The following is a 19,143-nucleotide window of genomic DNA, read 5'->3' as shown; positions in this document are numbered from 1 at the left end:
TACACAATCAGTGAAGGATGAAACTGGAGTTTGTTCACAGTGGCTGAAAGGCCCTGGTGTGCCCGTTCTTCTCTCCTCTCACTCCCCTCTTCTCCCCTCCCCCTTGCTTCTTTCTCTCTGTCTCACTCAAAACTAAAATAATAATACAAAGAGTAACTAAGAGGAAAGCACTATTGACTTCCTCCACTCTCCCTAAACCTTCCATCCTCCCAGGGCACTGATCTGGTCCTCACGTGCTGGGAAGAGAGGAAGGATGTTCAAAACCTTTGCTCCATGTGAACCAAGTGTAGCGATTAGAGAAAAAAAAAAGTATCTTTCCCTTCATACCACGCCCCTTCCTCCTCCCAACCCGCGGTAAAGCCTCCAGACATCCTCTACACACCAACGCCCCTCCCAACGTCCCCTGGCCACTCTGGCCTGGGCGAAGCCAGCCGATCGCTCCCAGTCCACTTGGGGTGGGCACGCCGCCCACCAGCCCTCTCTCCTTCCGCGAAGGTGAGGCTGAGGCTGGCGGCTGGCGAAGAGCAAGCCCCACGGAGTAAGACTTAGCGGGCATCCGTGTGGATCCTACGCGGAGCCGCGGCGCTCACCTGGGCCTTACCCGGTCCTCCGGGATGGGTTCGGTCTCCTCGGCTCTGGTGCGGTCCCGCAACACCGTGGTGCAGCTGGGATCCTCGCCGCCGCCGGCCGAAACGTCCCTAACTGCTCGCAGAGACACACCTGTGCGCAGCAAAACTCAGAGTCTGGGTCCTGGGCGCCGGGAGACGAGACGTCCCCCAGCCGCCGGAGAGGAGCCGCCCGCCCTGCCGAGCCCGAACGCGAGCCCGGGGCTGGGGAGAGCAGAGCTGTCCCCGGTGCTGAAGCTAGTGGCGAACATGTCCCAACCTTTCTTGCTGGAAAGCTGCTGCCCAGCGGGTGAGTTCCCTTACTTCAATCCAGGACTAGGGGCGACTCTGGCTTAGACCCTTACAGTCGAAGGGCTTCTGTCTCCTCACATCATTTCATTTTTTGGGGGGTTTTCTTGCCTATGACTTCTTTCTAAATCAAGATTAATTTCTGTTCAATAGAAGTTATTTAGAAGGGCTGTCATTCTTTCATAGGGCTTTTCACATAGCTGGGAAGACAATTTACACCCTAAGGACCCTTGTCTTCAGCTTTGCACCTGCTCCAGCTCCAGCTCCATAGGGATATATATATATATATATATATATGTATATATATATATATATATATATATATATATATATATTTTTTTTTTTTTTTTTTTTTGGGTCACAGAAAGACAAAGACAAAATTCCCAGGGCAACCGGAAAGACGGAAACGGTCTCTGTTGAAAAGATGTGTAGTTGGGAAAAAGCGAGTGCACCTCTTTCTCTTAGGAAGTGTGGAAGGAGACAAAAGTACACAAACCATTTGGAGCCGAATCTGAGTTTCTGTCTATTGCTTTCATTGTGATCTTGGGTCACATAATTTCCCTATGCTTTGAGTTTTCATTGTGTGACAAATTTATTTGTCTCGATAGATAGCTGGAAAACATGACCAGATATAATGCAAGTATAAGTACTTTGCAAACTATAATTCTATGCAAATATTCAGCACTACACAGGAGCTATACACCTTTTCATTTCATCAGCTGAGGGAACAGTAAAACTTACTTCAACTTTTTTAGTTTGATATATTTAAAAATTCAATTTCATCAGAGAAAGTCCTCTTTTGAGCAACTGTGAATGAAATTTCTCAGCACATGTCATAAAAAACCACATAGAAAATGTTGCTGAATGCATTTTCTGGACCTCTATGTGAATCCTGCCTTCATCCCACAAAAGGCTGCTGCACTCCCTGGGGTTGTTGTGTTTTTAAGGGTTCAGCAGATTAAATGGTTCAGCATTTCAACAAACAAAAAGAAGAGGTTTGTGGAGGGAGACAGGCTTACATTTTGACTCTTGGAAGGTAAGGACACATGTATACACATTCTCTAGTATTTTCTTCTACAAACATTGTCAGTTTCTCTGAGCTGTTGTTTGCTTTTGTCTCTTTCAGTCAGCCCTTTTCAATTAAGAGAAGATGCATACACGTTGTTCTTCAAGGGAGGATTTATCATTGCGAAACATGTTTTCTTGGGTAGTTTTCTGTCCAGAGGACATGGAAGCTACTCATGGAAAGGGAAGTAGGAGTCAGCACATCTGGGGTCTGCCGAGCTCAGCTTCCTGGAGTAGGGACTTAGATTTCCTCAGCTTGTACAATGTTCTCTTTTAAAATGAGTACAAATCTGTTTGCATGATCTTCTATGCTATGGAAGTCAAAGAAAAATTTGGAGGTAAAATAGTTGGTAAATTATAAATATTGTGCAAGAGTAAGAAATTATTAAGGTATTGGGATGCTTTATAATTTCTAATTTATAGATGTAATTTTAATCTTCACATGAATATATTATGGCTTATCATAGTTACATTAGATAAAGTTTGGGTTTTCTTTGTGGAATTCTTCATATTAATTTTTTGAGTGTCATATCAGTTGAATCACAGACATGTATCTATGAATTGACACTATCATGTTTTTATTCTTATTATACTTTTTTCTAGTGTGGACAGATTATATGGGTATTTCAATGAATTCACACATTTGTAATGCTATAAAAACAATTTTAGAAATTTGCATTGAATTAATTTCTTTTCTGGATTCTATGATACTACCAGACTGTGTGTGTGTGCACACACTATACACCTGCATGTAGATGTCCACATCTTATGTATGTGCATGCAGAGGCCAGAGGAGAACATTGGGTGTCCCCTTTTATTTCTCATCTGCATGTTTCCTTGCTTCTCACTGATTCCATAGCTTGCTGTTTTCATGAGCCCCAGAAATTCTCTTGTCTCTGCTCCCCACAGAACTGGGGCTATGCACATGCATGGCTATGTTGAATTATCTATGTGGTGCTCAGGAATCTAACTCAGGTGGTCTCAAGCCCCTTCACCTTCATACTTGTTCAACAAGTGCATGGAACCAGCCACCAAGTTAACTTTTAAAAAAGATTTATTTATTTGAGAGAGAGATAAAAACAGGGAGTATGGGTATGAGAGAGAGAGAGAGAGAGAGAGAGAGAGAGAGAGAGAGAGAGAGAGGGAGAGAGAGAGAGCAGGGAAGAGAAAGAGAAACAGGGAGCATGGGTGTACCAGGGTCTCTTGACACTACAAATAAACTTCAGATACATGAGCCATTTTGTGTATCTGGCTTTATGTGGGTACTGGGGAATTGAACCTAAGTCATCAGGCTTTGCAAGTAAGCACCTTTAACCACTGAGAAATCACCCCATCCCCTCAACATTAATTTTCTGATTGTACAAGAATTGTTTTTTATTTCATTCCTGTCACTTTTATTTCATAAAGAATATTTCCAATTAGGGCTGGAGAGATGGCTTAGCAGTTAAGCACTTGCCTGTGAAGCCTAAGGACTCCGGTTCGAGGCTCGGTTCCCCAGGTCCCACGTTAGCCAGATGCACAAGGGGGCGCATGCGTCTGGAGTTCGTTTGCAGAGGCTGGAAGCCCTGGCGTGCCCATTCTCTCTCTCTCCCTCTATCTGTCTTTCTCTCTGTCTGTTGCTCTCAAATAAATAAATAAATAAAAATTTAAAAAAAAAAAAGAATATTTCCAATTGATATCACATTCTGAGGGTTAGGTTACCTAGACTGCTTAAGCAAAGCAATTAAATTACTATATTTTGTTTCTTTTAAAAATATGGTACTTGAGCTTACATCTTTAAAGTGTGGTTGGTTTAGTTAATTGGAATTGTGGATGAGGCTCTTTTTTTGTCTTCTGTAAAAGTGAGGTGAATTTTCTGTGACATTAGATGGCTTTTTGGCTGAACTAGATTGAATTTCACAATATTGAGTAGAATAGCACATATCTTGTGAATTCTGGGAAAAGAAAACCAGCTTGGTATGATAAAACTTAATTTTATGTATGTGACAAAACACACAGACACACAGACACACACACACACACACACACACACACACACACACACAGGTGCACACACGAGTTATGTGCTAGATGGATGAGACTGTTGGATGTATACTTGATTTATCCTGAAGATAATAGGCACAGAAAGGTTAAGTAACTAATCACATAGCTAGCAAATGGCAGCAATAATTGAATGCTAAGTATTCTCTAGAATGCTGTTCTTATTCACTTCTTAATGCCTCTATTTTAGATTCTGTGTGTTTATTTTCCATTTATTACTCCTATAGTTTATTATTTAGTAAGGTCCTTTGAGAGTTATCTCTCAGCTGTGGTGAAGAGTTACAATGGAAAGCACTTTAGAACCAGTGGAAAGTGCAGAGAGAGAGGTGTCAGAGTATTGGGGAGAGGGAGTCCCTTTGGGGATTACTGAAGTGGTAATTAAAGCTGGGGAGCTTAGAGGAAAGTCAGACTCAAGGTCTAGTCTCCATATGGAAATTTAAATTCTTTGAGCCTCTGAGATTTGTTTTGTTCAGGATGGTGTTGGGCTCCTCTCATCTTGTGGTGAAGATTCAATGAGATAAAGCATCAAAGTTCACTCAGGGATTTGTCATATATTAAATGTAGGTGTTTTTTCTTTATTTTTATTTTTATTTATTTATGAGTGAAAGGGCATGCTAGGGCCTCTACCCATTGCAAATGATGCATGAACCACCTTGTGCATCTGGCTTATGTAGGTATTGAGGAATTGAACCTGGGTTCCGAGGCTTTATATGCAGGAACTTAACTGCTCAGCCATCTCCAGCCCAAATGTAGGTGCTTTATGTTTGTTTTTAGAGTTTTGGAGTTCCACTCACTGGTACAAAGGAGGGTGAAACAATCCCTTTTTTCCCCCTGAAAATCTACCTTAAAACAAACAATAAAATAAATAAGGGACTTCATATACCTATCTGTTAATTACTTAATAACCTATGATTAATTATCAGAAGCTCCTTGTTGTTTTTTGTTTGTTTGTTTGTTTGTTTTATTTATTTTATTTTTTTATTTTATTTTTTTTTAATTTTTATTTATTTATTTGAGAGCGACAGACACAGAGAGAAAGACAGATAGAGGGAGAGAGAGAATGGGCGCGCCAGGGCTTCCAGCCTCTGCAAACGAACTCCAGACGCGTGTGCCCCCTTGTGCATCTGGCTAACGTGGGACCTGGGGAACTGAGCCTCGAACCGGGGTCCTTAGGCTTCACAGGCAAGCGCTTAACCGCTAAGCCATCTCTCCAGCCCTGTTTGTTTGTTTTGAGGTAGGGTTTTGCTCTAGCCAAGGCTAACCTGGAATTCATAATCTCAGGCTGGCCTCATACTCACAGCAGCCCTCCTACTTCTGCCTGGCTGCTCCTTGCTTTTGTTAGAAATGACTCTAGGTGGGAGAGACTTTGACCTTGTTGATGAAAGTTATTGCTTTGGTTAATAATATATATTTTGGAGGATCTTTTAATTTTTATTTTTCTCCCCCTTTTTGGTCTTGCTATTTTAATATTTGTGTATCTTATAAGTGATAAATCCTTCCCTCCCTTCCTTCCCTCTCCCTTCCTCTGTGCCAGGACCTTGCACATACTAGATAAATGCTTTACCACTAAACTACACTTCAAGACTTAAAAGAATATTTGTATTTATTTATTTGGACATGCACGTGCATGTGTATCTCTCTGTGTGTATCTGTGTATGGGTGTGCCAGGGCCTTTTGCTGATTAAAAAGAACACTAAATGCTTGCATCACATTTTGTGTCCATCTTATGTGGCTGGCATGGGAATTGAATCTGGGCCTGCAGGCTTTGCAAGCAAGTGATTTTAATGGATGAGCCATCTTTTTATCCTCCATCTCCAGACTTAAAGCTGATTTACTTCCTTCTTTCTTTATCCCCCCTCTCTCCTTCCTTCCTTCCTTCTTTTTGTGTATGTATACATGTGTGTGCATGTTTATGTGTGTGCTGAGCTCTGATTGTTTTAAAAAATTATTTTATAACAGGATATACTCTTATATCCCCTCACCCTGGCTCCCTTTACCCCAGGGACCCTCCTCAGTGGGGTTATGGTATTCACTGCGGGGTCATGAAGGCCTTAGTCAGTCCTTGACTAGTGGGGGACTATTCCTCATGGTATTTCTACCAACTCTGTGGTTCTTATCTTTTCATCCCCTCTTTTGCTATGTTCTCATGGCAGTCCTGTTGAAAGTCTGGTTTAGTTTTGAGTTCTCTGTAGCTTCTGGATTTGTGCTTTGATAGGTTTTGGTTGATTGCCATATCTGTCACCATTGTCCTGGAACTGGTTGTCAGGCTATTAGTAAGAGCAGTATTCATATCACCACTTCCTCTGCAATTTTTCCTGGGCCCTGGCAGATGTGGTAGAGGTGGTTAGTCTCAGGTGGGCAATTGGCTATCTTCTTATTGATGGATCTTGGCTCTCCTCTGTTTTCTCTGCCATCCTAGTAGTTCATTAGTGGTTTTATTTTTTGAGCAATTGGGGTTATATTCAGAAAGTCATTATCTATGCCAATATGTTGAAGGGTTTCTCCTAACTTTTCCTCTAGCAATTTCAGAGTTTCAGGTCTGATAGTAAGGTCCCTGATCCACTTGGATTTGATTGTTGTGCATGGAGAAAGACAAGGATCTTTTTTCATCTTCCTACATATAGATATCCAGTTTTCCTAATACCACTTGTTGAAGAGGCTGTCTTTTCTCCAATGAATATTTTTGGCATTTTTGTCAAAAATCAGATGGCTGTAGCTGCCTGGATTAACATCTGGGTACTCTATTCTGTTCCATTGATCTACATGTCTGTCTTTGTGCCAATACCATGCTGCTTTTGTTACTATGGCTTTGTAATATATCTTAAAATCAGGTATGGTGATACCACCACCCTTATATTTGTTGCTCAAAATTGTTTTGGCTATTTGAGATTTTTTTGTGCTTCCAAATGAAATTTTGGATTTTTTTTTTCTATTCCTGTGAAGAATGCCATTGGAATTTTAATGGGGATTGCATTAAATGTGTAGATTGCTTTTGGTAAGATTGACATGTAGGAAAAAACACCCCGCAGGGGGCCCCCACGCTCTGCCCGGATAAGGCCACACCCCAAATCACTCATGAGAAGCGGTCTTGATGCAAACTGCAAGAGGATTTTATTCCAAGCGCGCTGGGGCCCACAGCCATACACCGCACAGGGGTAGAGGACTGCAGAGCCCCGAATGCAGGAACGGGACAGTTTTTATAGGGTTTCTAACAAAGCCTGTGCATTAGACCATTCATTATTTAATATCAGGAGCCCCGCAGGGTGTTAGCCAGTCAGTTTGTGCCACCCCATAATTTCTAAGCCAATTAGTTTACTTTGTTCAAGCCCCTCATGGACCAATCATTCTCTTGTGACCTTGGTGGTCAGCATTTGCGCAGGTCCTTGGGTGGGAGTAGCAGAGTGTGGTACCAGTCTCCTATGACCTTGGAGGTCAGCACTTGTGCAATTCCTTAGGTGGGGGTAGCAGAGTATGGTATCAGCCTCCTATGACCTTGGTGGTCTGAGGCAGGCTGCTACAGCTTATGGTGCGAGCTACTAAGGCTTACAGTGTGGGCTATTAAGGCTTATGGTGCAGGCTATTTACAGAAACCAAATAAGTGGTTCACTTCATTACTCATGTCCCATCCTTGAGGGCTATCTCATGCCCTTTTTACCTAGTTTTATATTAGGAGCGGGCTCTGATATAATGAGAAGAGGGATTCTTTACTTGCTTCTAACAGAGAGTAAAGCCTGGAGTTTGAGGTATGCAGGGGGCCTGCTTAAGCTCCCTTTGGAGCGTGATAGTATTTCTGAGCTTCTGAATTCTTGCGCCTTTCATTTCCCACTTTTTCTCTTGTCAATAGTTCTAATCCTAGAACTTGGAAAGACTAAACATAATCTTCCTCTCTGCACTGAAGGCCCTTATATTGTTGTCTAAATACCATGATCTGGACCGCACTCACTCGTTCTCTAATGAAAGTAAAAATCTTATTAAGTATGCAAGGCCCAACTGAAAGCACCAGGAGCAAAACCATTAGGGGTCCCATCAGGGTGGAAAGCAGAGTAGTCATCCAGGAGGACTTGTTAAACCATCCCTCAAACCATCCTTGGTCAGTTTCCCTCTCCCTTTGATGCTTTTCTAGTCTTTCCCTGAGTTTGCTCATGGAGTCTCTGATAGCTCCTGAGTGATCTACATAAAAGCAACATTCTTCCTTTAAGGCTGCACATAATCCGCCTTCTTTTAGGAACAGTAAATCTAATCCCCTCCGGTTTTGTAAGACCACTTCAGATAAGGAGGTCAGGGACTCCTCTAGATTACTAACAGATTTCTCTAAAGCTTGGAGATCCTCACTTATGACAGCATGTAGTTCACCAAGCCCTCTTTCTAATTGTTGTGGTCCCGTGACCAGGGCTGTGGTCCCGTCCCCACACCGGCGGCTATCCCTAAGCCAAGTATGACTGCTAGGGTAAGGGTTACAGGCTCCCTTTTGGATTGGGTGGGATGATAGTCATATTCATCGATGACTACTTCCTCAGGATGGTAGTAAACCTGGGGGACAAGCTGGACCATAATACAGAAATTTTTGGATGGGTTAAAAACTGAAGTAGAAACACAGGGAGTCAGCCCAGTATCACATGCCCACCACCTGTTATACCCTGGCACTAGATATTGGTTGTCTGAAGTCTGACTATAGGTCAGAGTAACATTACAAAGATGTTGGTGGGATGGGGGGGCCTTTCCTATACATGCCCCCCTTCCTGAGACCTCGGGGATAGTCAACTTGTTTTTGGTCCCCCATGAACACTGGCTATTATGTTCTTTAGTTATATTAAACTCTCCCATAGTTGCCATCCCCTCATAGTAGGGTGGTCCTGAGGATAAACAAAGCCAGCAGGCAGAGGTAATGTTGGGGTTGGTGGCATTTATGGCGAGGAAGGCCCCTTGGATTAGGCTAAAGAGCCTCTGTCCTGTCCTGTGTGGGGCTTCCGAGAGTGGGCTAGTCAAAGGGGTTCTAGCAGTCGTTATGTGATGGGTCTTAGTTGCCACTGTGGGTGGGAGCTTGGGTAATGCCATTTTAGGGGGTCCCTGTTCTACTAGAACTTTATTAGGTCCTACTGGTCTTGGGGTGGGAGGCTCTATCTTAAGTCGTATAGTAAAGGTTAGGCCCTTATCCCATCCTGTCATATAAAACCTGAGTCCCCAAGTTTTTCCTTTTATCCAGTCTCGGGACTCTTGACCTTGGGGGGTGAAAGAGATGCTGAGAGGAACTGCTTTTTTCCCATCTAATCCATCCTGCACAGTAATCAGGTCCCAGGAGGAAGCTGGGTGCCAGTAGGTATTACCTGTAGTTTCACAACCCCAGTGTTTACAGTAGAACTCTTTTGTCCCTCCACAACTTCGTTTAGAAGTTCAGGGGCAGACATAAAATGGAGTATGCTGCATCTTACGTTGGGCTGGCCCAGAGCTGCACCCCGGGTTGTCTGCCATATATTGACCTTGGGAGATGACCCCTTGTGTGAGTGCCCGCTTTGCCACATGAGAGTGGACTTCTCTAGAGACCTCCTCTGGGGTGAGCTCTGGGATATCCCAAAATTCTATCCCGGCTACCAGGGCACAGATGTCTGGGGTCAGGACAGGCCACCAAGTCCAGGGGGGTGCTTCCCTAGTTGCAGTCCATATTATATCCTCCGTTTGAGAAAGCACTTGCCAAGTCAACATTTGGGGGGCATGGGGATTGGAGGCATCACCTAGCTGGAGAAGGAGAAGCCATACGGCGAAGCCTGAGTTTAAGGGGATTGTCTGTCCTCTCGGCTTGCCATTCGGGGCCCGGTGGCGGAGCAGGCTTGACGTGAGATGCATGGATCCAGGCGGGTATTTCTTCAACTTTCATGGCCGTTGGAGTGGTCAGTAGGACGAGGTAGGGGCCCTTCCACTGAGTCTCAAGGTTTCCAGCGCGGTGACATCTGACATAGACCGAATCTCCCACCTGGAAGTGATGTGGGACCTGTAAGTCTCCTTCTCCTGAGTAAGCCTCCCGGAGTCGCTTCCATGCTCATTGTCTCACCCACTCGAGCTCCTTAAGCCTAGAGAACAAAGGCTGGGAAAGCGGCACATCAATACTATGTATAGAGGTTATTTCTACCAGTGGAGGAGGCCCCCCGTATAGCAATTCATAGGGGGTCAGTCCAAATTGTCCGGGTGTGTTTCTAACCCTAAAGAGCACAAAGGGTAGGAGAGCTATCCAATCATTAGCGCCAGTGTCTGCGGTCAATTTGGTGAGGGTCTCTTTAATGGTTCCATTCATCCTTTCTACCTGTCCTGAGCTTTGGGGTCTGTATGCACAATGTAATTTCCAATCAATCCCCAATACTTTGGCCAGTCCCTGACTTACCTGGGCAACAAAGGCTGGACCGTTGTCTGATCCTATTACCTTGGGTATCCCAAATCTTGGGAAAATTTCTTCCAGTATTTTCTTAGCCACCACGGTTGAGGTTTCTTTCTTGGTAGGATAAGCCTCTACCCATCCTGAAAAAGTATCTACAAAAACTAGTAAATACTTATTACCATACTTAGCTGGTTTTACCTCAGTGAAGTCCACTTCCCAGTGAGCACCTGGGCTGTCTCCCCTTAGCCTCTTCCCAGGAGGCATTCTTGAGGGATTAGCATTGACCATCTGGCAAGGTACACAATGCTTGACTACTGAGCCAGCTATCTCTGGCAACCTCAGAATATGGTAAGGAGACGTCTGCAGCAGTTTTTGTAGATGTTTGGCTCCCAGATGGGTTAGGTGGTGTATTTGTTGAACGTACTCTAGTCCCTTTGCTTGAGGTAGAATCTCTTTTCCCTCTGAGGTAAAACAGGCCCCCTCTGGAGTTTCAGAGAACTGGCCTAACTTTCTAACTTCTTGCCAGTCACTTGGAGTATATCGTTGCTCACTTTTTTGGTTCTTTGGCTTCTCAATTATGGGCAGAAGGTTGACCCCCTGGGCAGCCTGCTTGGCCACTTGGTCAGCCATCTGATTTCCTTTGGAGATAAAATCTTTGGCTTTTTGGTGGCCAGGGCAATGCATAATGGCCAGTCTTTTGGGTAGATGTAGAGCTTCTAGCAAACTTAGAATTTCTTCTTTGTTTTTAATTTCTTTCCCTGCTGAAGTAAGTAGCCCTCTCTGTTTGTAGATGACCCCATGTACGTGTGCAGTAGCAAAAGCGTACCTGCTGTCCGTGTAGATATTCACAGACTTTCCTTCAGCTAGTCGTAAGGCCTGTGTGAGGGCTATGAGCTCAGCCTTTTGTGCTGAAGTTCCTTCTGGCAGACTGCTGGCCCAGACTGTTCATGTTCCGTCTACTATCGCCGCCCCAGCCATCCTCTTACCTTCTACAATGTAACTGCTTCCATCTGTGAACCAGGTTAATGTTCCTCCAGTCAGTGGGACATCTGTGAGATCCTTTCGGATCCCAGTTTCCTCAACCAGCAGCTGATGACAGTCATGAGTCACTGTCTCATCAGTTTCTTCAGGCAGAAGGGTAGCGGCGTTGAGGATGGCAGGAGGGGCAAACGTTATCCTGTCGGTGAGGAGCAGGCTCTGATAGTGAGTCATACGGGCGTTAGTCATCCATCGGTCTGGGGGCTGCCGGATAATGCTCTCCAGGGCATGGGGGGCAATGACAGTTATCCTCTGCCCTAGAGTTAGTTTATCAGCATCTTTGATCAATGTGGACACCGCCACTATGGCTTTTAGACATATAGGCCATCCACTAGCCATGGGGTCAAGTTTCTTTGATAGGTAGGCAACGGGTCTTCTCCATGGCCCTAAGGATTGGGTTAGGACTCCCTGGGCTATCCCCTTACGCTCATCTATGTAAAGGGTGAATGGTTTGGTCACATCAGGGTGGGCTAGGGCAGGCGCACTTAATAGTGCCTTCTTCATGGCATTAAACGCCCCCTGGTGTTCAGAGGTCCAAATGAATTTTCCTTTCTCTTTAGTTAGTGGATAGAGGGGGGCAGCTAGGGTTGCAAACCCTGGGATCCATAGTCTGCAGAACCCAGCTGTCCCCAGGAACTCTCTAACTTGTCTGGCCATAGTTGGGACCGGTATTTGTACTACAGTCCTCTTTTGTGCCTCTGTCAGCCATCTTTGTCCATCCCGCAAGGAGTACCCCAAATGTGTTACCTCTCTTTTGCATATTTTGGCCTTCTTAGCTGAGGCTCGGTAACCAAGGTCAGTCAGCTCCAGCAGTAATGCTTTTGTACCTTTTAAACAGTCCTGTTGGGTAGCTCCTGCCAGGAGTAAGTCATTAACATATTGAAGGAGGGTTACCTGTGGGTGTTGAGCTCTAAAATTGGCTAGGTCCCTGTGTAGGGCTTCATCAAAGATGGTTGGGGAGTTCTTGAATCCCTGGGGTAACCGGGTCCAGGTGAGCTGCCCAGTCCTTCCTGTATCTGGGTCTCTCCATTCAAAGGCAAAAAGAGGTTGGCTGTCCAAATGTAATCTTAGGCAGAAGAAAGCATCTTTTAGATCCAACACTGTATACCAAATCCGCTCTGGTGGGAGGGCACTAAGGAGGTTGTAAGGGTTTGGGACAGTTGGATGTATGTCTTGTACTCTCTTATTGACTTCTCTCAAATCCTGTACTGGGCGGTAATCATTGGTTCCGGGTTTTCTAACTGGCAGTAAGGGAGTGTTCCAGGGGGACTGAACTGATACCAGAATACCTTGTTGAATCAGTCTTAGGATATGGGGCCGAATTCCTTCTCGGGCCTCTCAGCTCATGGGATATTGTTTGACTGATACTGGTGTAGCACTGGCTTTTAGTTGAATGACCTGTGGGGGTACTCGTTTCGCCAAGCCCATGCCTGCAGTTTCTGCGCAGGCTTGGGGAAATTGTTCTAACCAGGGCTTTAGGTCTTGATCAGGCTCTACCGGGGAAGAGTATAATCGATACTCATCATCTAGCTGGAGGGTCAACACGGTGATGGGTCGACCTCCAGCAGACACTTCTGGTTTTTCTGATTTGAAGGAAATTTGAACACCCATCTTGGTTAATAGGTCCCTACCAAGGAGGGGCGCTGGACATTCAGGAATGACTAAGAATGAGTGGGTTACCCGTCCCACTCCCAGGTCAACGGTTCTTTGGGTAGTCCATGAATATTGCCGTTGTCCAGTAGCACCCAGAACCCAGGATTTTTTATCTTTTAGCCCTCCCATTGGTTCCAAGAGTACTGAATGTTCAGTGCCAGCGTCCACGACAAATTTGACTGGCTTCCCCTCCACCTTCAGAGTTACCCTGGGCTCGGGGAGGGGCTCCGAGTCCCGTCCTCCCTAGTCTTCATCTTCTCCAAGGGTTAGGACCCTAGGTCTTTTGCTGTTCTTCTTAGGGCAGTCTCTTGCCCAGTGCCCTTTCTCCTTGCAACAGGCACATTGATCTCTATCAAGTTGGGTCCTGTTGCCTAGGTTCCCTATCTGCCTGGGGCCTGTCCTAAACTTTCGAAAATTTCTCTCCCTTTCTCCTTTTTTTTCTACCACTGTGGCCAGGATCCTGGTCAGATTTTTCTCTTGTCGTCTATTGCGCCTATCCTCCCTTTCTTCTCTCTCTTTCTCACGTCTCTCTTCACGTTCTTCTCTCTCTCTTTCTCTCCTCTGCTTCTTTTCCTCTTCTGTCTCCCTTTTGTAATATACCTTTTCTGCCTCTTTTACTAAATCACGCAGCTCAACTTCCTGTAATCCCTCCAATCTCTGAAGTTTCCTTCTGATATCAGGAGCTGACTGTCCTATGAAAGCTAATGTTACTGAGCCTTTTTGAATCTCAGAGGTGGGGTCAAAGGGTGTGAATCTCCTAAATGCTTCCATGAGCCTCTCAAGAAACACTGAGGGAGACTCCGTTGGCCCCTGCATCACCTCTCTTACCTTGGCCAAATTGGTGGGCCTTCTGGAGGCACCTCGGAGACCCGCCACCAGAGCCTGGTGATAGATTTTTAAGCTCTCCCTGCCTTCAGCCGTATTGTGGTCCCAAACAGGGCAAGTCAGAGGGAACCCCATGTCTATCTCATGCTGCAGCTGCGTGGGCCGCCCATCGGCCCCAGGGACATTTTTTCTGGCCTCTATTAAAATTCTCTCTCGTTCCTCGGTTGTGAAGAGTGTCTGCAACAGCTGTTGGCAATCATCCCAGGTGGGCTGATAAGAAAACATAAGAGATTCCATCAGCCTCATGAGGCGTTGGGGTTCCTCTGAAAAAGGGGGATGGTTAGCTTTCCAGTTATAAAGATCTGCAGAGGAAAAAGGCCAATATTGGAGGGGTTGTAGTTGGCCCCCCAGCATGGGAGGACCTGCCTCGCGTAGCGGCAGTGTTACAATTCCATTTGCTCCCTCCGGGGTAGCATCTCTCTGGCTCCGCGTCCTTGCGGCCGGCCCTCCCATTTCCAGGAGCTCGGGAGGGGCAGAGGAAGGAAGCCCCGGCAAGCCTGGAGGCGGAGGCTCAGGGAGGGAGGGGGGCGGAGGCTTGGGAAGGGTGGAGGGAGGAGTTTCGGGAGGGGCGAGGGGCGGAGGCATGGGAAGGGCAGAGGGCGGAACTTCGGGAGGGGTGAGAGGCGGAGGTGTGGGAAGGGTGGAGGGTGGAACTTCGGGAGGGGCCAGAGGCCCTCCCTCAGCTCCTGGGACTAGGTAAGGGGGGGGAGGGGCAGGCTGAGTCTCTGGCCAAGCCAGAGGTTCCTTGATCTCAGGATAGATGCGAGGGGGAGGAGAGGGTTTTTTTGCATTTTCAAGAGTCAGGACTCTGGAGCTAGAGTTCCTGGGTTTATTCAGCCATGGCCTGACCCACGGCAGGGGGTTGTCCACCAAATCCTTCCAGGTGAGGATATAAGCCTCTTGGTTGGGACGGGAGCCTGGTCCATTCTGAAAAATAATATCTTTAACGGCCAGAATAGTCTCAGAATTAAAGGTTCCTTCTGATGGCCATCCGACCTTATAAGTTGGCCACTCAGAGGCACAAAACATTTGCCAGGGTCTCCTTCTAACCTCAACTGACAAATTATGGGCCCTAGACTTAAATTCAGTCCAGTGGTCAAGAGTCAAGCTAAGGGGCGTTGTCACCGTCTGTCCCATTTTAGAACTATAGACAAAGACACAAAGAACAACAACAACACACACAACAAAGACTAACAAACCCAGACACCAGCGACCCATCCGCGTCTTCCACAAGCAGGCAAAAGAATTGGACGGCCGCGAAGGAGGAAGCTTCTGCTCTAACAACAATACTCGGTCTTCTGACCGTGAGTAGGAGACTACCAGGCGTCCCTGGCTCTCCTCACCTCCCAGGGCGTCCCCCAGGGTGGCAGCCTGTGGTCCTCCTAGCACGTCTGCTGATCATGGTCCCCTGGCCCTTTAAGGCCCTAGAGGACGGCTGCAAATCAAACCAAGCCAAAAGCATGCGTCCCAGAAACCAGATACTCAAAACGAAAACACCTGCCGGCAAACATTCATTCCAAAGGGCCCCCTTACCTCCAAGTTGGTTCTCAGGTGTGTGGGGGGGCCTTCTATCCCGGACAAGCCCCCAGTGTAGGAAAAAACCCCCTGCAGGGGGCCCCCACGCTCTGCCCGGATATGGCGACACCCCAAATCACTCATGAGAAGTGGTCTTGATGCAAACTGCAAGAGGATTTTATTCCAAGCGCGCTGGGGCCCACAGCCATACACCGCACAGGGGTAGAGGACTGCAGAGCCCCGAATGCAGGAACGGGGCAGTTTTTATAGGGTTTCTAACAAAGCCTGTGCATTAGACCAATCATTATTTAATATCAGGAGCCCCGCAGGGTGTTAGCCAGTCAGTTTGTGCCACCCCATAATTTCTAAGCCAATTAGTTTACTTTGTTCAAGCCCCTCATGGACCAATCATTCTCTTGTGACCTTGGTGGTCAGCATTTGCGCAGGTCCTTGGGTGGGAGTAGCAGAGTGTGGTACCAGTCTCCTATGACCTTGGAGGTCAGCACTTGTGCAATTCCTTAGGTGGGGGTAGCAGAGTATGGTATCAGCCTCCTATGACCTTGGTGGTCTGAGGCAGGCTGCTACAGCTTATGGTGCGAGCTACTAAGGCTTACAGTGTGGGCTATTAAGGCTTATGGTGCAGGCTATTTACAGAAACCAAATAAGTGGTTCACTTCATTACTCATTTCCCATCCTTGAGGGCTATCTCATGCCCTTTTTACCTAGTTTTATATTAGGAGCGGGCTCTGATATAATGAGAAGAGGGATTCTTTACTTGCTTCTAACAGAGAGTAAAGCCTGGAGTTTGAGGTATGCAGGGGGCCTGCTTAAGCTCCCTTTGGAGCGTGATAGTATTTCTGAGCTTCTGAATTCTTGGGCCTTTCAGACATTTTCACAATATGTATTCTTCCATCCAAGAACATGGAATATCTCTCCATTTCCTTGTGTCTTCTGCAATTTCTCACTTTTGTGTTTTAATGTTCTCATTGTAGAGCTCCTTCACTTCCTTAGTTAAGTCTATTCCAAGATACTTTATTTATTTATTTATTTATTTATTTATTTTTGAGGCTATTGTGAATGGGAGAGATTCCCTGATTTCATTCTCTGTACTTTTGTAGTTAGTATATAGGAAAGCTACTGATTTCTGTGCATTTATTTTGTATCCTGCTACATTGCTAAAAGTGTTTATCAGCTCTAATAGTTTGCTGGTAGAGTTTTTAGGGTCTTTTATGTATAGAATAATATCATGTGCAAATAGTTATAATTTGATTTTTTCCTTTCCAATTGTTATCCTTTTTATGAGTGTCTCTTACATTATTACTATAGCTAAGCATTCTGGTAGTATATTAAATAACAGTACTTTTTCCTATTTCCTCCTGTGTGTGTTTTTTCTTTTTCCTTTTTTTTTTTTTTCATAGCTCATACCTTTAATGACTTAAAGATGAAGATATTCAAAGAAAAAAATTCTAACACATTTGTAAACTATACATCTATAAGCTGCGAATAAACTCTTTTCTGTGAGCATAATCCACAGTATATCACAACGGAACTGTTTGTCATAATGCTTACCTGTTAATATTAGATTTATTTGTGTATTCATAGCATCTTGTTTATACAGTAAATAATCAGCCAAAGGCATATGCAACACAATTATAATATTAACTGAAACATTTTGAAATACTTTGGGCTTAAAGTAATATCTGAAGTCAAGGGAAATATTCAAAACAAAACATGTTGGATTTCATCCATCTCAAATATAAGCCATCATAATTGATCCTATTTACTAAACATGCAGACCATGTAAAATAGTTGACATTGATCATGAGTTCCCTAAAATCATAAGAAACAGTTAAGACATTTGGCAAGAAGAGATTCACTAAACACTTGAAAAGCCTCTAACCAACCTATCCCAAAACCAGAACCTACCTGCTTCATAGCACTCTCCCCAATTTTATCTGAATGTTTTCGGATGCTCTCCAAAAAGTCCTTGAGATCAGACATAGAAACCTCCTTGATCTCCTCCCGAAGTTTGGGGATGTTGTCCACCATCACCTTGCAGAACTGATAGTGGCTTACTTGAGGCAGATAGGTATGCTCCAGATGTTCCAAAGTTTTCAGTGCAGGGTAATGCCTTTTAGTTTTCATCTGGTCCCTCAGTTTGCTATACATCTCTAGGACTGGAAGACACAACATTAATTTATTGACAGTGGCAGAAATATTCCTCTGCTGTAGCTGGCACTGCTTCAGCTCTTCCATTGCTATTACCAGTTCCTTTCCCTCATTCTGCAGTTTTCTATTAGTGTCTGTCACTTGGTTTTTGAGTTTTTGGGCTTCTCCTCTCACTTTCAACAATTCAGTAATGGAGTCCACAAAGCCCTGGTAATGAAAGTTGCACATCTTCTCAATTTCTCGATCATGGTGTGGATGCGAGTTTCCAGCTTTTCCATGAACCATCCATGTTCCTCACCATCATAAACAGACCTGCAAAACCTCAAGACTCTTCTGATCTTCTTCGACTCTTCTGATCCCACATAAGCCAGACACAGTAATGCAAGCAGGCAAGGTCGCACGTATACACAAGGAGTGCATGCATCTGGAGTTCGACTGCAGTGGCTAGAGGCCCTAGCATACCAATTCATTGTTTTTCTCTCATTTTTTCTTTTTCTTTTTTTTTTTTTTTTTGGTTTTTCGAGGTAGGGTCTCACTCTACCCCAGGATGACCTGGAATTCACTCTGTACTCTCAGGCCTCAAACTCACAGTGCTTTTGTTTTTTCTTTGGCATTAAGAATTCCTTATTTTCTGTAGATTTGGTTTAGTTGCCATAAATCCTTTAGCTTGCTTTTGTTGTGAAATGTCCCTATTTCTCCATCAATTTGGATAGATAGCTTAGCAAGATAAAGTAATCAGTTGTTACCTTTCAGAACTTGGAATATATCATTCCAAGCTCTTCTGGCTTTTAAAGTTTGTGTAGAGTAATTTGCAGTTATTCTGATGGACTTGTCTTTGTAGGTGACTTGCTTCTTCTCTAGCTGCTTTCAATATATTTTCTTGGGTTTGTGTGTTTAGTAGTTTAATTATAACATGGCAAGGAGAGGTTCTTTCCAGATTTTGTCCATTTGGTGTTCTAAAATCTTCTTGTATCTGCATTGGCATTTTTTTCCAATTTGAGGAAAATTTTCTTCTATGATTTTGTTGACAACAACTACTAAGCCTCTGGATTGAAATTCTTCTCCTGTTATACCCTGAATTCTTACATTTGATATTTTCATAGTGTCCTGGATATCCTGAAATTCCCATTCATACCTGGCTATTAGCTTGCCTTTCTCTTTGTTGGACTGTATTAGATCTACCACCTGGTCTTCTAGTTTAGTCTGTTCTCTCCTTCATCCACTCTACTGGTGAGACTTTCCATAGAGTTTTTTAATTCATTGACTGTATTTTTCAGAGCCAGGATTTCAGCCTAGGTTTTCTTCAGTATTTCTATTTCCTTAGTCATGTCTTCTAATGACTAATATGTTTGTTTTGTTGTTTAATTCATTTGTTTTCTTCTTTGATTCCCTTCATTTCTTCCCTGATTTCCTTGAACATAGATACCATCATTTTCTTGAAATCTTTGTCAGGCATTTCATCTAAAACAGTCTCATTGATGATCATTTCTGATGGGT

At 44.6% G+C, this 19,143-nt stretch overlaps 1 protein-coding gene across 4 annotated transcripts in view; it reads left to right on the top strand.

Moving 5' to 3' along the window:
- The first annotated feature begins 391 nt into the window (after nt 1–391).
- Nucleotides 392–19,143, top strand: part of Pde1c (phosphodiesterase 1C) — a 782,675-nt gene continuing 763,923 nt past the window's right edge. For 3 of the 4 annotated variants that reach the window (XM_045135620.1, XM_045135622.1, XM_045135621.1), the window contains exon 1: nt 392–915. In XM_045135620.1, the coding sequence (XP_044991555.1) occupies nt 615–915 (301 nt within the window). In that variant the 5' untranslated portion in view covers nt 392–614. The remainder of the gene's footprint in view (nt 916–19,143) is intronic. The other variant, XM_045135624.1, reaches the window with a different exon arrangement.

This window comes from Jaculus jaculus, chromosome 16, assembly GCF_020740685.1.
Source record: "Jaculus jaculus isolate mJacJac1 chromosome 16, mJacJac1.mat.Y.cur, whole genome shotgun sequence".
NCBI classification, from domain to species: domain Eukaryota; kingdom Metazoa; phylum Chordata; class Mammalia; order Rodentia; family Dipodidae; genus Jaculus; species Jaculus jaculus.
Note: the sequence above shows the minus strand (reverse complement) of the source record. Positions and strands in the feature narration are given on the sequence as shown.